Source organism: Martes martes (genome assembly GCF_963455335.1).
Source record: "Martes martes genome assembly, chromosome: 9".
Lineage (NCBI taxonomy): Eukaryota > Metazoa > Chordata > Mammalia > Carnivora > Mustelidae > Martes > Martes martes.
Window position 1 is genome coordinate 57,596,776 of NC_137896.1, and position 17,576 is coordinate 57,614,351.

General features: G+C 44.5%; 1 protein-coding gene across 1 annotated transcript in view; it reads right to left on the bottom strand.

The window, feature by feature from the left end:
• Positions 1-17,576, bottom strand: part of SLC9A4 (solute carrier family 9 member A4) — a gene marked incomplete at both ends in the record, with an annotated part of 60,555 nt that overhangs the window by 38,725 nt on the left and 4,254 nt on the right. The window contains 1 exon segment of the mRNA XM_080814383.1: positions 14,847-15,310. Within this exon segment, the coding sequence (XP_080670509.1) occupies positions 14,847-15,310 (464 nt within the window).

The window sequence follows — 17,576 nt, forward strand, 5'->3', positions numbered from 1 at the left end:
ATGAGTGTTAGTGGGACCTAGTTTATTTGACTCTCAAATCTAGAGGAAACACAGGGGATATGATTAAGACTCAAAGATTTGCATGTTGTTGCCACAAACGAAAACTCCTCTGCATAGCCCTCCGGGTTCTAAGGAGCTACTCAGTCTGTTCCCAGGGTCTGGGAAAGTCAGCTGGGCCAGCCCTGTCCCTGGACACCGGTATACACTGCCAGAAAGATGCATGCTAGTTTGAGAAGCTAAAGTAGCACATATAATTTAAGAAGACTACACTTACAGACGCAGTCCATATGACTACATGAAAAACAATTCTTATCTTTCCAAATTACATGGCTCTGGATGTCATTAGAGTTGTAAAAGATTTTCTTTGGACTCATTTCAATCACAATCATGTGGATCTTTTTCACATATTGGAGGGGAAATCTCAGCCAATGCTAAATCTCAAACATGTCCATGGCATTCATGAAAACAAGATTAGGTTTACCCTCTTCACTCAAGATGGAGATGCAGTAATGTGATATAACAGAAAAATCTGTATGTATTGCCTTTGTTTCCAATACCTTGCACAGAGTTCCTAAAAACCTTGTCATTTCCTGAGTGAGAAGAGCATCCTTTGTTATTCATAACGGACCATTTTTGACCACACCTGAGTTTCTGCTAATGAGGTTACTCTTGTCTGGGTTCCAGAGAGCTTCTGGAGGTGGGCTGGTTGCCAGAGGAACCAACCAAGTGATTAGAAGGTTGTGACTTTCATCCCTACTCCATGATCTGCAGGTGGAGGAGAGGGGCTAGAGATTGAGTTCAATCACCAATGCCCAATGATTTAATCAATTATGCCTATGTAATGGAACCTCCAGAAAAATCTGAAACTACCAGAGTCAGAAAGCCTCCAGGTTGATGCCAGGATGATGGCATGTCTGGAGAGGACATGGAATACCAACCCTTCCTTCTATACCTTGCTCTATGCCTCTTTTTCATTTGGCTCTTTCTGATTTGCATCCATTATAACTAACTGGCAACCAAGGTAAAGTGCTTTCCCAAGTTCTATGAGCTATTCTAGCGAATTATCAAACCTGAGGAGAGGGTTTTAGAACCCCCAATTTCACAGCCAATTTCGGTATGAGTGGCCCAGACTTGCAATGGATGTCTGAAGTGGGGGCCATTTAATGGGACTGAGTCCTTCATCTGTGGGATCTGTGTTAATTCAGAATTAGTGTCAGAATTGAATTAAACTGTAGAACACCAAGTCTGGAGAGTTGGAGAACTGGCTGGTATAGGAAAACACAGCCACACATTTGATATGTCACAAATGGTGTAAAACACAACAGTTCAGAGAGGGGGGCTCAGGGAAGAGTCCTGTTATGTTCCCTTGAAGAAATTCATGAAACCTCCCAAGATCATAATAACATCAACCCTTTAAGAGAAACCACTGAGGAGGCACCCGGGTGGCTCAGTCGTTAAGCGTCTGCCTTTGGCTCAGGTCATGATCCGAGGGTCCTGGGATCGAGCCCCACATAGGGCTCCCTGGTCTGTGGGAAGCCTCCTTCTCCCTCTCCCACTCCCCCTGCTTGTGTTCCCTGTCTTGCTGTGTATCTCTCTGTCAAATAAATTAAAAGAGGGGGGGGGGGGAGAGAGAGAGAGAAACCACTGAGGGTAAAAATTTAAATTAAAAAAAATTTTAAAAAATACATTATATGTTTATTAAAATAAAAAAAAATTTAAATTAAAAAAAAAGGAAAAAAAAAAGAAACCACTGAGGGGCACCTGGGTGGCTCAGTTGCTTATGTGTCTGCCTTCACCTCAGGTTATGCTCCCAGGGTCCTGGGATTAAGCCCCACATCCGGCTCCCTCCACAGTGGGAAGGCTACTTCTCCCTCTTCCTCTGCCCCTCCCCCTGCTCATGATCGCTCATTCTCTCTCTCTCTCTCAAATAAATAAATAAAATCTAAAACAAACAAACCAACCAACCAGAAACCACTGCAAAAGTCAGCAAAACCCTTTCAATACACAAACCCTCCTGACATCATAGTCATACTCCCCACCACTCAGTGGCTCCTTGTAAAGGTAACTGCTATGACATTGAATCTAAGGAAGGGGTAGCCTCATGTGGCTTTCAACATGAGACTTCCCATTCAAGAACAGAGTACACAGACTCTTGAGAAACCTGTCCATAGACGGAACTGTCAGGAATATCCTCTCCCTATTTATGATCTATAGTAACTCTATTTTCTGAGAAGCACAGGGAGACTTGACTAGGTATAGAAAAATAAATACCATGAGATCAATTAAGAGATGATAAAGAGGCACAAAGAAGTAAGGATTATGAGTAGGAGTAGTGGAAAAGATAATTGAGTAGATTATGTTGACTCTACTTGGAGTGAAACTGGAAAGAGCTATACAAAGCAGCAGATTCTGAGCAACTGACCCATGGTGCGTCCATGGCGGGTGGGGGTGGGCAGCGCTCTGGAGGGATCATGTGATACTTATTAGCACGGTTTAGCCCATAGTTCTTTTCCTTCAAGGCACCTGGTAGGACTCCACTTTCAGCACCACCATGTGACTAAGCCTGGCCAAGTTTTGATTTTGAATGAGTTTCGAGGAGCGATATGTATCATTTATGAGATGGGACACTTGCTTGCTGAGATGAGTTTCCATAACTCGTTTGCCCTATGACACAGTTCCCAGCAGTGCCCAGCAATGTTCAATATGGTGCCTGCTCTATAAGCCCAGGGTCCCTAGTAACCATGATGAATAGAGTATCTGGCTGGCCCGTGAGAAACCAGTACTGTAAACAAGAAATAAGAGGTTCAGAAGGATGTTTATTACCACAGCATAATCTGGACCTTCCTGACAATCAGAAGATTATGAACTCTTGCTTCTGTTAAAGCCAAACACAAATGGAAACCAGACTGGAAAATTTCCTGAGCAGACAAAACCAGTTTAGTCAGCAACACTTAATTTACATTATTTTGTGAGACAAGCCAGGCTAGCACCACCTGGGCCTCTCTTTGCATACACCTCCGAAAATCATTAGCAAAACTTAAAAGATTTTATTTGTTTGTTTTAGAGAGAGAGAGTAAGCGAGCAAGGGGAGGGTCTGAGGGAGTGAAAGAATCTCAAGCAGATGAGAGAGAGAGAGAGACAGAGAGAGAGAGAGAGAGAGAGAGAATCTCAAGCAGACTTCCTGCTGAACGTGGAGCCTGATGCAGGGCTTAAACTCAGGACCCTAAGATCATGACCTGAACCGAAACCAGGAGTCAGACACTCAACCTACTGAGCCACCCAGGCGCCCCCTAGCAAAACTTAAATAACTCCCTAAAATTGATATGAAGTGACTACTAACCAATTCCCTTTCATTTAAGAAAATTCTAATATTGTAACCAATCAGTATAAAGAAGAGTCTCTGCCTTCACACTAGATAAGCTTCTTGCTCACAACATATCCTCATTCCACGTTTTGGTTTGAGTGCTCCTGGTTTGCACTTTTTTACTAATGACTACTTCAGTGATTCATTGATTTTACTTTTCTGTTTGTTTGTTTCTTTTCCGCTACTTTAGGTACTTCTGAAATCCTAAAACCAGCTTGGTTACAGGTACGGCTTTTATGAGGCCTGGTAGAAAAGCATTTCCTGAAGGGTTCCTGACGGGTCTTCTCTGAGCTGAATTGTGTCCCCCTCAAATTTATGTGAAGTCTTAACATCCAGTACTGCAGAATGTGAGTGAATAAGAGATAGGGTCTCTTGAGAGGTAATTAAGTTAAAATGAGGTCATAAGGGAGGGGTCCTAATCCAGTAAGACTGGTGTCCTTATAAGAAAAGGAAGGGGCTGGGGAGCCTGGGTGGCTCAGCGGGTTAAGCCTCTGCCTTCGGCTCAGGTCATGATCTCGGGGTCCTGGGATCGAGCCCCGCATCGGGCTCTCTGCTCAGTGGGGAGCCTGCTTCCCTTCCTCTCTCTCTGCCTGCCTCTCAGCCTACTTGTGATCTCTGTCAAATAAATACAATCTTTTTTTAAAAAAAGAATTCATTATAAAAGAAAAGGAAGGGGTACCAAGAAGGTGCACACAGGAAAGGCCACGTGAAGTCACAGCAAGAAGGCAGCCAGCTGCCAGGCTGGAGGAGAGGTCTCACCAGAAACCAATTCTGCCGGCACCTTGGTGTTGGACTTTTCCTGAAGTCTGAGAAAATACATTTCTGTGGTGTAAGCCCCCCAGTCTGTGCTATTTATTATGGTGGCCCTAAACAGACTACTTTGTGATCTCTGTCTTCCTGATTACTTTGTGTATGTCTTTTTAACTAATCCTCATTCTTAAAGTTTGCCATAAACTGGATTCCTTCAAAACAAAAAGCCCAACTAATTCCTGACTCCTCACACATGTGAAAAGTATTGAAATTTCAGAATCACAGTAAAAATGATCCTTATTCTATGTCAGATACTGGACAGGTACAAAGACTGTCAGAGGGAGCTGTACCCATCGACCTTACAGGAAATTAAATAATAAGCCCAGCTAATTTTCTCTTTTGTTTGAAGGGTCACGGACACATTAGACTCTGTCATAGAGCATTTCCTTGACAACCACTGGCTCTGACAGGTAAAGGAAATCAACTAAGGAACCCAGCAATGACCTACAGGCAATGCATAATGTTATAAAATAAAAGACAGAATGGAGGAAGCTTCAGTCTCACTCCTAAAGAAAGGAAAGAGATGATCAGCAACCCCATCAGGACACATAACACGGGATTTCCCAGCTCTCCTAGGCTGGATATCCCTGAATACATGTCGCTTAGAACCTCAGAGAACAGAGGCCAGGGAGATGACCTAAAGAGATGTCAGAAGATTTGATAAAGAGAAGTGTGAGTGGCAGGACTTTATTGATGCAGGGCCCAGCAAAGAAGCTTCTTTGAGAAATTCATCTTCATATAAAAATCCTGAAAATTCTTCTCAGCCCGAAGAATGGTAGGAAGGAGGGCTGCCAGGTTTCACAGCTACAATTGCCACTTACCTGCCAATGGCTTCCAAGTGTTCACGTCCATTAGATCCTGCCCCCACCCTACAGACTCCTATTTCTAAAACTCGGGGAAAATTCTTTTCAATGGCTTATAGGTATCTCAAGCTCAGCAGGTCAAAACTCACCTAACAGTCATCACGTGGCCCCTACCAACACCTGTTCCTCACCCATAATACCATCCAAGGAAGGTCGCAGCCTAGCACTCCAGAGTCTACGTCATCTTGGCCTCCCCCGCCCTCTCATCAGCTTAGAGCAAATGCCCACAGGGCTATCTTTCACCATCTGGTGTTAGTACACCAGCATGGCAGGAAAAGTCATTTAAAGGCTATTAACCTCAGAAATTTTATTAACTATAAAAGCAAACATCAGCTGTGACCAGTAGCTTTAAATTCACCGAAGACTAGCTTGGTGATTGGCTTCTCTGGAGAAACTGACCTTTCAGAAACTGGAAGGGGTTGCTCAGTAATAGTTTTTTGTGAATAAATGAATGAGGAGTAAATAGATGATTTGAATTCAGGAGCTCTATGGCTCAAACAGAACTGAACTTGTATCCTTAAAATTAAGGCTCTGGGTTTCAAGATCTCTCCATTTTCTCCCAGGCTGTGAGTCTCCTACTCACTAAGGACCACAGCTGGTCCTGGGTGGTGAGGGGTAAAATCTGGAGAACCATAGCCCAGACAGTACTCATGGCTTAGCCTCTCCAGCCCAAGGTCTGGATATTATGTCACAGAGCAGCCTTGTGCAACAGGTTCTGCGGGACCTACTGTTCACCTTACATAATCATTTAGGAAGCTATAGGGAAACTCTTTGTCAGCCAATTCGTGGGGCTTTTCACCTGACCCTGAGCATATTTTTTCCCAACCACAGCCAGACACACCCAACTCACCCTTGAGAATGCAGGAGGGTGGGCTCTATTGAAAACCACTGAACTAGGAAACTCTCTTTGTAGTTCCAGGCTTTTCTCCCAAGTCAATGACTTTTATTAATGAATTATGTAATTTCCTAAGAAATCTCTATGGCTTGAAAGGGCAGTAAGAGAATACAGAAGGGGGCATCTGGGTGGCTCACTTGGTTGAGCAAACAACTCTTGCTTTCGGCTCTCTGGTTTCTTGGGTTCATGATTTCAGGGCCAGCTCAGATCATGATCTCAGGGTTGGGCGATGGAGCCCCAGGTGCGGCTTACGTTGAGCAGGGGGTCTGTTTGAGAGTCTCTCCCTCTGTGCCTCCCCCCACTTCCATGTGCTGGCTCTCTCTTCTCTCTAAATTAAATAAATCGACAAACAAACAGAAAAAAAGAAAATACAGAAGAACAGGCAGGTTCCTGGTTGTGGGGCAAGAAAAAGAATTTACAGCTGAGAAGAAACAAGGCAAATGTTGATAGCTGGTGGCTCATCAAAGGCCGGGACAACGCTCCTGTGCTCCTGCATCCGGGCACTCAGCGCGCTCGCTGTGCAGTGTGTGGCCGTTATGGTTCTGAAAGAAGTGCTTGGACATGCTTTTCTGTGCTCATTCTGCTTGTTCTCTAAAGGCTTACAGAGTTTGCTTTTCTCCCCAAGTGTTTCTTTTCCAAATCCATTTCCACAGCTGCTCAACCTCCCTCCTGACAAAGGAAGGACAACTTGACAACCAGTGAGGCTTTGTTCTTTTTTCCTGCACTTGGGAGTTGGAGGGAGTTCTAACCACCCGTAAAGGGCTCACGGCGTAGGCTGGTGGAAAATCGATTTATACAATTCCCACTGCAATCATTGTTTTTTCAACCCAAAGAAAATAAACCAAACAACTATATGTGAATCAAATTTGAGGAATTCCAGTGAAATAATGATCGCAGTGTCCCTCTCTGTCCCTGTACTGCGTAAGCTCCTGAATTGGGACATGCATCTAGGGGACAAATCTTTCAGGCTGCTGGTGAACAAGAGTCTATGGGATATTTGGGAGGTAACGGTGTCACCCAGTTGGGGACATTTAGGAGTCAGATTTGCCTCCTCCAGGTTGGTGAATCTGTGACCTCTCCAACATCCTGTTTGAATGGGAATGTTCTCTGCCCTTCTGTTTTCCCAGCTCTTTCCATCTCTCCAGCCTGCTCCAAGCATCATCCCAAGGTCTTTTTGCCGTTGCATCACACATGTGCAGGCGTGTGCCCACGCCTACACCTCATAGTCAGCACCATATTTCACTGCCAATGGCAGCTGTGGGCTAAATTCCAAATGTTTTGTTGAAAGCACATGTCTGAAGGAAATTGTTTGGGCCCCTGGCTGGGTGAGCACCAGACACCTGCTCTCCCCACCACGGTGGGTCAGAAGCAGCCATGGGGGAGGTGTCTCACAGCTCCGGTGCACTTGCTGAGCCCTTGCAAGGGTGGGGGTGGTAAAATTCATTCCCCAGGCAGCTAAAGCCAACCAGCCAAGGCTCCAGGGCCCAGTTTGTCTGTGGTTTAGGCCTTCTCCCCATTTCTGTGCCAACAGATGCCAACCAGATTGCCTTTCTTGTGTGGAACTTCCCCTCGAATATGGGAAGGGCAAAGGGACATTTAGCCATCAACTACTATGTGCCGGACATCTTTGTGTATTTTTTCATGTCCTCCTCGAAACCGCTCTCTGAGGTGAGATCAGTTATCCCATTGTACACACGGGGAAATGGAGATGCAAATAGATTGAGCCAGCTGCTCAAGATTGTACAAATTGTAAGTTTCGCCTCTGCCTTCTACTCTGAGCTCCCTACATTCTTGGCCAGAGGAAACTGTCTACTTGTATGTGGAGCCTCTCACTTCCTATCCTAGGAGCCTGAATAAGTTGAAAGGAAATAAGGAGGTAAAAAGAGGACAAGAAAATACCTACCTACCATGCCCACTAAAGAGTCAAGTTTGCGCACAGCACTTCTCTAGGAAAAGCTTAGGCCGCCTGATCGACCAGGTGATGTAGCATCACCTAGGATGTGAGGAGATCCCTGACTCAGAAGCAGTCACATAGGTGGACTTGTATTTTTACTAACACCCAATTCTGACACCAGTAGCTATGAGTGTGATTAATCTCACAACTCTGAGCAATTAACTCAATTGGAGATAGCGTCAGACCCCACAGGTGAAGGACTCAGTCCCACAGGAATGTCCTCCTCGCCCGCACTCCAGATGCCAATCACAAGTCCAGGTTGTCACCTGTGTCTCCGATCAACTGGACATAGAAAGGAGGTTCCAACGACCCCCTCCTCAGATTCTATTTATGTGCCAGAATGGCTCACAGAACTCAGAGAAGCATTTTACTGACCAGATTACCAGTTTGGTACAGGTGGCTATAACCAGGAACAGCCCGAAGGAGGGGTGCATAGGGTAAGGCGCAGGGACAGTGTGTGGAGCTTCCATGCTCTCTCCAGACACACCACTGTCCCTGAATCTCCACTTTCACCAACCCCCAACTCTCAGAACCTGGTCCTTTTGTCGTTGTTGCTTTTTAAGATTTTATTTTTATTTATTTGACACAGAGAAAGAGAGAGCACAAGCAGGAGGAACAGCAGGCAGAGGGAGAGGGAGAAGTAGGCTCCCTGCTGAGAGGAGCAGGGAGCCCAGTTTGGGGCTCGATTCCAGGACCCTGGGATCATGACATGAACGTAGGTCATAGGAATGATGGCAGGAGCTGCTAGGAGCGGAATCACGGGATTCACCTGGCAAATAGTTAGCCAAGTTAGGCTGGCAAAGGGATGGCAAGATGAGACAAGAGGAGGGCAGGGAATTCTAGCATAAGGGGTCCGGAAATTTAGGGTCTAAGGCCAGCAACAAGCACGCATAATAAAGAGAGGGGTAAATTGAATGAAAGGCAAAAGCTCTCTGTGAAGAAACCAGTGCTATGGATTTCTGCCTTAGAAAAGCACCCTGGAAAAGCAGGGGGAGGGCAACTTTTCATTCTGTCTTTTGGATCCTGAACCACATAGAATAAATTGTATCCAAAAAACAACTTCCAGACCATCTGTGTCTTTATAATAAAAATAACAATGAAGAACCATAAGCACTTGGCGATCTGTGAATTCAGAGGCTCTCAAGAAGCAAGAAGAACCAACAGGAGATGTGAACCGGAGGTTGGAGTCCAGGGTGGGAGTGGGGGGTGTCTCTCTTTTTAACCCGTACATACTGTCCCTTCATGCCATGGGGACAACAACCCTGGCTACATCAGGTTGCAGTGAATCTTGAATAAGGAAATCTCCACGAAGCACCAGCCACGTGAGGGGCCTGAGGTCTGTGCTCAGTCAGATATTTTCATTTGCCTCCCTCTACTACTCTCTCATTCACTGTTGTGCTGGAGGGTGGACTCCACCGCAGCGAGATGCCAGATGAATACAAAGGAAAGAAAGTCAGAGGGAAAGAAAGCGCAGAGAGAGAGGGAGAGAGGTGGGAGAGCATGGAGTACCAGTCAGGAGCAGACTGCTCTGGAACCCTCCACCCCAGCTCAAGTGTCAGTCCTGGCCTGTGCTGGCCTCTCGGACCTCTCAGATGAGATGGAGGAGGGGGAAGACGGGGAGAGATGAGACACAAAAGAGACCTTGGTAGCGTGGCCATGTTTAGCAAACTGACTCAGGGAAAACCAGGGAGAAACAATCCTCCCGCAGGGAAAACCATCTGCCTCCAGAAAATGAAGTAGCGCCGTATTTCAAACTGACTGCCCGCTAAGAGTAAGCCAACTGCCATGCCCTGTCCAGGAGCTTCTGCGATACACTCACTGAGTGCTCCCTGCGTGTTGAGTACTCATGCATGTTTAATAGGAATTTTCCAGTGACCCTAGGAGCTAAGGAATCTCATCATTTCAATATTTACAGAAATGAGGCACAGAGATGATCAGAACATTTCCCGGCGCCACACGTTGGACTCGGCCCTGTTAGCCAATTCAAAGAAAGAGCACTGGCTTCCCTGCTAAGTGGACATGAGCCCAGTGCACTCAGCGGTAACACATGGGTTCTTTCGTATCCCTTGGGACTCCATGAGTTGGAAACTCAAAAGGATGGGCTGAGTGGATAGAGCAGGCAACTCTTGCCCTCGGTGTTGTGAGTTCAAGCCCCATGCTTGGTGTAGAGATTACTTAAAAATAAAATCTTTAGAGAGAACGAGAGAGGAAGGAAGGGAGGAAGGAAGGGAAAGAAGGAAGGGAGAGAGGGAGGGAAAGAAGGGAAAAAAGAGAAAGAAAAGGAAGAAAGGCAAGAGGTAAGACTACAAGGGAAAAGATTGGAATAGGACAGAGCTGTGTGTCTTGTGCAGACTGTCCTTTGTCGAGCAACAATGTCCTTGTTCAATTTATTTTAACTCCCTTTGCCTTGTTTTCTTCATCTGTGAAATGTGGTTGTTAAGTCATGTGTCATAGTAAAATGCAAGAATTTAATAAAATAATAAGGGTTGAAGTGACCCGACCCAGGGCCTGGATATACTAGCTGGATATAGTCCCTTGCTATGACTTTGGCCATGTTGTTCAACCGGGGGTGCTAGTGATCATATTAGAGCTATTCGGGTTTTGTCTCTGCTCCCTTTGCCCACCACTAAGGGTGTGTTCTGGTGAAATGTTCAGCAAGAGGGAAAAATACGTAGAACAAGAGACCTGGAGGGTCCAATTCAGTGGTATTTCGACAGTTCTAGAACAGCTCTTCTTTACTGAGAAAGCATCTCTTCAGCGGATAAAGATCTGTGGAGTTGTCACATGTAACCCACAAATCACAGATCGCTTTCCCGATGACTCAGACTTTCTGCTGAAAGAGCGTGCTGTGACTGCTGCCCTCGGGAAGGCCCCTTCCTCAATGAAAGGGTGAGTTCAAGGGCCTTTGCTCAAAATACAACTGGACTGCATTAAATACCAGTTGCTTTCAAACTGCCTTCTAAATCTGGCCCTGGAGCTTCTCTGGTTTCACATTGGGTCACAGAAGTGCCCCAGCACACACTTAATACTCACTGTGCTGTGGGCGACCACAGAATGACCCGGGAGTGACGTGTGGGCGACCCCCCTGCAGCCAACACAATGACAGCTTGGCCCATTGGAGGTCACAGCAGTGCCCTCAGCAGATACTGTGGTCAGTTGAAAATTGTAATTTTATTTTGAAATGATCATTAAAAAAAAAAAAAACCCAAGTGGAAACAATTAAACTTTGGGAAAGTCAAACAAATCTTTCTAGCCAAGAAACTCCAACCAGAAACCAAGCTGTGATTGGCTCTAGATATAAAATCAAGAGAAAATTCAGGGGGACGTCAGATTTTCAAGTTCAGAGGCAACACCAAAGAGGTAGCAGAGTCCAGTGCTATAAATAGCACGTTCTGGGAAAATGACAAGAGGTGATATTTGGAAAGGCACTGGTGAAGGAAAGGTTGAAGAATTAATTACTTCAGAATGGGCTGCCAAGAGCTGCCTTTGATGTTATCACAGATAAGCCTCCTCAGTGACGCTGCCGGGAGTGGGAGTTACAGTAAGCAAGTAACACCCAATAACTTGGATTTAAGTGAAATCTTTGGAATATGAACTGTGAAATGAACACCTCATGGCTTAGAGGGGCCATCTTGGGAGTGGATAGACTCCCAGCTGAGGCCACTTACTCCATTGTTAAGAACACTGAAAGGATGAAAATATCTAAAGACAGAATGGGGTGAGGAAAGGGGATCTCAGAGTCAATCCAGCCCAGTGTGAGGAGAGAGCTGCCCTTGTTCCAAACATAGCACTGTTTTGCATCAAGATACAGCAGCTACTCTCAACTTAAAGGCAGGAAACCAAGAGTTCTCAAGTGTCAACAATCATTAGAGGTGCCTGTTAAAATACAGATCTCCAGGTTCCATTCTCGGAGAGTCTGAGATGGGTTTTGGACATTCAAATATTCATGAGTCCCACTGAGGTTTGATTCTGAAGCATGCGGCGGGAGTCTGGAGTCTGGACTCCCAGCATCCCCTCTCAGTTCCTGACAACTTGGCTTCCTGTGGAACTTGCCCAGAAGGAAAGACTATGGAGCCCTGATGAGTTCAGCATCTTCTTAAACGGTTAGAGATTCGAATTATGAATCAATAAATTGACTTCCAATTTCATGTACGGGTCTCCTTCACTTGGTGAATCCAACCTAGATGTCTTGGATTACTTTTTAAGAGCCTTTTGTCCCTGTACTATCTACTTTCGCAAGAAGTCCTCACTATAAAGCACTGTGTATCAGATGAATTAACTAGCTAATTGTAAAAGGTGAAAAAGAAAAAAAAAAAAACAATGTTTGTGGGGTGCCTGCGCGATTCAGTCGTAAAGTGGTCAACACTTGATTTCAGCTCAGGTCATGCTCTCAGGGTCGTGAGATCAGGCCCTGCAGCAGGCTCTGCACTCAGCAGGAATTCTGCTTGAGATTCTGTCTCTCCCTCTGCCCCACCCGTGGCTGGCACTCACTCTGTCTGTAAAATAAATAAATAAGATCTTAAAAAAAAATGTTTGCATGTTCTTTGGTTAGATACAATCTCTGCAAACAAGATATGAATTGCAGAGGCAATAGAAGAGTACATTAGGTTTGAGCTCATAAAAATTTAAAACTTTTATAGGATAAAAAAATCATAGTCTAAAAAATTTTAAGTGACAGAATGAGAGAAAGTATTTGATTTGCATGTAATACTCAAAGGTTTCAAATTTAGATAATTTAATGAGTTTCTACAAATCAATTTAAAAAATTAAAAAAAAACAGCAAAGAAAACGGACAGGATGTGGTACTTGCATACAATAACTGGGACACACTTCTAAAAAAAATTCCTTGTTTATATGAAATTTCAATTTAACTGGGTGTCCTGAGTTGTTGTTGTTTTTTTTTTAAAGTCTGGCAGCTGTAAGAGGATATGAACTTCCAATTGACAGCATGAAAAACACTAATGATCCAAGATCATGGAAGAGATGTATACAAATCAAACAAAAATGCCTAACCTGTTTTTGCTCATTTGATTGGAAAACATTAAGAAGCAATGTCCGTTGTGGGCTTCAATAAAGAAAATACTTAATATACTAATATTTAATGCACTGTCTATGGAAAACATAAGACCATAAGGAGTTTCCAGAAAATTCTAGCAGCTATGGTGTAAGACCTAAAATTAAGATCCAATGTTATGTGCTACCTCGACATTTGGTAAAGCTGGGAGGGTCCTCAATCATGTAACTGCAAACTCTCCTCCCCAGTCTGATTGCCTGCTGGCCAAATAGCCCTCCTCACTGCTGGAACTGGGTGCCATACCTGCTCATCCCTGAGTATTAGGTGTCAATCTCCTGATAGCCTGTGGAGTTATGTAAAACAAGCCAATCACGTCATCCTGTGGGAACCAGGAGGCACCTCTCTTCTTGCTACAACAAAGCCTTACTCCCATAGCCCTGATTGTTCCCTCCATTCCCATGTGTAGCACCCATGTGGCCCTGTGTCGTGTGCAGTGTCCTCCTCCCCTGGGCTGTGAGTATATGCATCTAATTGGTGTCATCTCTTTATGGTGGGCTGTCACTCCTATCCTTGGGGCAGGAATCCTTCCCTCATCAACCCCATGAAGAGGAGGTGATTAAAACAGCAGCATCTTTCAAATTTTTGAAGGTGTTCACTTTCGAAATTTCACTTCTGACAATATAGCCTATAAAAATACTCACAAACAAAAAGAGATGCATGCAGAAACAAGAATATTCAATACAACATCCTATTTTTTTAAAAAGAGGAATAAAAAAAAGAAAACAAATAAAAGTGAAAAATTGGTAGCAACCTGAATATCCATCTGTCAGGAAATGGTTAAATAAATTATCGTCAATGTAATCTGTGAAACACCACCTAACAATTAAAATGACATAGAATGAATTCCAAGACTTGTTATATTTAAGCAATACATATAATCACACCCAATTTATGCAAAATAATATACACCTACATATATGTGTGTGTGCATATACACTTATAAACATATACACATATAATAAAGACAGGGAAGAAAAAGCCAAACTGATCAGAGTTACCGTAGACAGTGAGGAGAGGGACAAGGGGAAGCTTTTGTGTTTTTATGCTGTGTAATTTTGCACCGTTTGAGTCTTCTACACTGAAAGTGCATTCTAGTATCATGTGATGTGATAGAAATTTAAAGTAAGGAAGGGAAATCAAACTATATACAAAAGTCTCCTAGACTAACACCTGGTGAAGGTTTGTAGTAATGTAACACGACTAAGGAGTGGGAGTGTCTAGTCTGACTATCCCAGCACCAAAGATATCTTCTGGGCCTTAACACTATGTGTTGACTCAGACTGTTAAATTTTTCTCAGCTTCTCTCTGGGAGTCCCAAAGCAAAACTGCCTCATTCACATATTCTGGAGGAGTCAGGCAATCAAGACAGATACGCCAGCCAATGTATTTTTGCAAATCCTTTTCAATTCCCTTCCTACACCATCTTTTATTTGACTTCATCATCTCATGCAACAGGTTAAAAACAAACGAACAAAAAGTACATAAAGAGAAGGAGGATGAAGTCCAGTGAATGAGAGAAATGAAAAGTGGTTAAGTACTGTTCATCCCAGTGCGAAAACCAGATGAGCCCTTGGCAGCTGTTCCCTCTTGCTAAGTGAAAACTTGAGTTTAACTAAACAATGATAGATATGTCCTCTACTTTTTCTCTCTTTAAAGAGGTCATCTGGCTACTGAATGAAAAGCATTATTAGCAAGTAATTACATACTTGATGCAGGTCATAAGAGAAGTCACCAGAACTTGGGTCACATTCCATTGACCAAAGTCTATCCCTGCTCAGCCAAGACCCAGTCCTGCTCAGCCTTCTCCAATTGCCCTGAGGACAGACTCCTGTCTCCAGCTCCACCCTGACCCCTGCTCTCCCTGGGGACACGCTTTGACATCTTACCACACTAATGCCGTCATTGAGAAGGGCCTCCCCGAAGATCATCATGTAGAGTGGCTCGTTCACACGCGCCTCCTCGAACACAGCCAGCACGGCCACCGGGTCCACGGCTGAGATCAGGCTGCCAAACAGCAGGTTCTGAAGCAGGTTGACGTCACTGAGGCCAAAAGCTTTGATTTGGCAGATGAGGTAGAGAGAGAGGCCAATGCCGAAGGCATTGATCAGGGCCCCCAGGCCTGCCCACCACAGGATGGACCCAATGTTCTCAAAGAAGGGCCGGGTGGGCATGAAGTAACCACCCTCCAGGACGATGGGTGGAAGGAGGTACAGGAAGTAGATGCTTGAATCCATGACGGGAGGAGATTTATGGTCAGTGCCAAAGATGATGGCGCCCACCAGAGCCCCAACGATGATGAGGAGGCAGCTTTCTGGCATGAGGCCTGGTAGTCTGTGGTAAAGATGGAAGCCTAGGGAAGAGCAGACAACCACATTGAGATGTTTGCTAATAAAATGGCTCTGGCCATGAAGATACCATGAAGAAACCAAGCAGAGGGGACCTGGGGTAGGCTGATGTGCCTCCCTGAGCCTTAGCATCCCATCCGCAGCAGGGACTGGAAGTGTTGCCAGGGCTTTCAGTCAGATCAAGTACTTAACAGGCCAGGCCCAGTGCAGGTCTCGGAGTAGTCCTCAGCCCTCTGTCCCCTCCCCTTCCTCTGTCCTGCTTCCCCACTTTACAGGGTCTGAGAGGGCAGTGAGAAAAGAAGAGCAAGGAGGTGAAGCTCCTCTGCAAGACCCTCTTTAAGGCTCATTCAGAGTCAATCACAGTCAGCTTCTTCCAAACTTCCCTTTCACCAAGCCAATAAATGAAAATTCAGCCTTTTATTGTATTTTCCTCATTTAACCAATGACACTGCCATCTGGTCAGCTGCGTACGAAGGAAATCAAGGGGTGCCTGGGTGGTTCAGTCAGTTGAGTGTCTGACTCTTGGTTTTGGCTCAGGTCATGATCTTATGGGTCATGGGATGGAGCCCTCATGTCAGCTTCTATGCTCAGTGAAGAGTCTATGTGAGGATTCCCTTCCTCCGCCCTTCCCCCCACTCACACACTCTCTCTCTTTCTAAAATAAATAAATACAACCTTACAAAAGGGAAAGAAATCAAGTTGCATTTCCTTAACCCCCATCACTTTGCTCCTCGTGCAACCAGCTCCCTATTTCGTCATCTATGTCTCTCAGTGGCTGCCCCTAAGGACCATCTCCTCCTCCTTATTCATACCGTCACCGCCTTTATGAGGGGCTCCCCATTTCCCATCCTGACTTCTGCACTGGCTTCCTGATCTCCTGTCTCACCTTCAACTCCCCAGCCCATTCCATCTTCCACTGTCAGATGACTTTTCCAAACCATGTGTATATGCTCATCTCATTCCCCACCTAGGACTCTCAAGGCACACAAAGCATCTCACAGATTTTTAGCTGAGGGTATGTGTGGCACTGCTTAGCACTGTGTGTGATGTGGAGAACAAAAAAGGCTTATTATAATTCCAGCTTTTTGAACACATATCAGAAATAAGACATTAACAAATAGGAAGACAAAGACAAGGCAATGTATAAGAATGCAGTGAAGTATATATTGACCACATCAACAAGCAGGAGAAGAGATCAGTGCACAGCAGGCTGCCCTAGGGTTCACTCTAAGTCAGTATCCCTCCCACCCAACACTATCCTTCTTATGCATCCTATGTGACAGCCAACCACACACCTTTTCCCTGTGGTCCCCTTTCGTATCTTTATTTATTGCTGCCTGAATTGTTTTTTTCTTCAACCTATTTAGGTCCTTCTTGGTCTTCAAAATTAAACTTTTCCTGACCACTTTCCAAGGAAATCATATGTCTTCCTCTGAATTACTGTAATATTTTATCAGTATCTGTCTAACAACAATGTTCTCTTCCTACCATTTTCTGTGCATGACTTATCTGCCCTACTAACCTCCAAATTCTTCCAACTGACCCAAAGTGCTTAGCAAGGTGTCTTGCCCACAACAGTTGGTCTGTTTGCTGGAAGAATCTATAAGTGTGTACATGAATGATTGATCTGGTTAAATGTTCACCAGAGAAGCTTTTATATGAGAAGTAGAAATTGAACAGGTTGTTGGGGAGTGACTAGGACTTACATAGTTGGACAGCAGAATGGAAGAGATTTTAAATGGGGATAACCCCAAAGAAAAAATGGGGAGCCAGGAATGGCCCAGTAAGATATGTCTGACATTCATTGAGGAGATCCACCTGGTTGCAGCAAAGTTTTTATGAGTTGGGAAGAATATTGGAAGAAGAGTCCATAGATGATTGTGCCAAATAAGACAGGGTCTTGAGTTCAAAGCTAAGGAATGTAGATTTCTCCACAGGTCATAGTGAGCCATTGAATGTCTCCTTAGGAATTTTAATTTTAATTCCATTTTAGCCATTCTTACACATGTAAGAGGTGGTATCTCATTGTGGCTTTGATTTGTATTTCCCTGATGATGAATGATGTTGAGCATCTTTTCATGTGTCTGTTGGCCATCTGGATGTCTTCTTTGGAAAAATGTCTGTTCATGTCTTCTGCTCATTTCTTAACTGGATTATATATTTTGGGGTGTTGGAAATGCAAGTGGTGCAGCCACACTGGAAAACAGTATAATGGCTCCTCAAATAGTTAAAAATAATACTACCTTATGGCCCAGCAATTGCATACTAGAT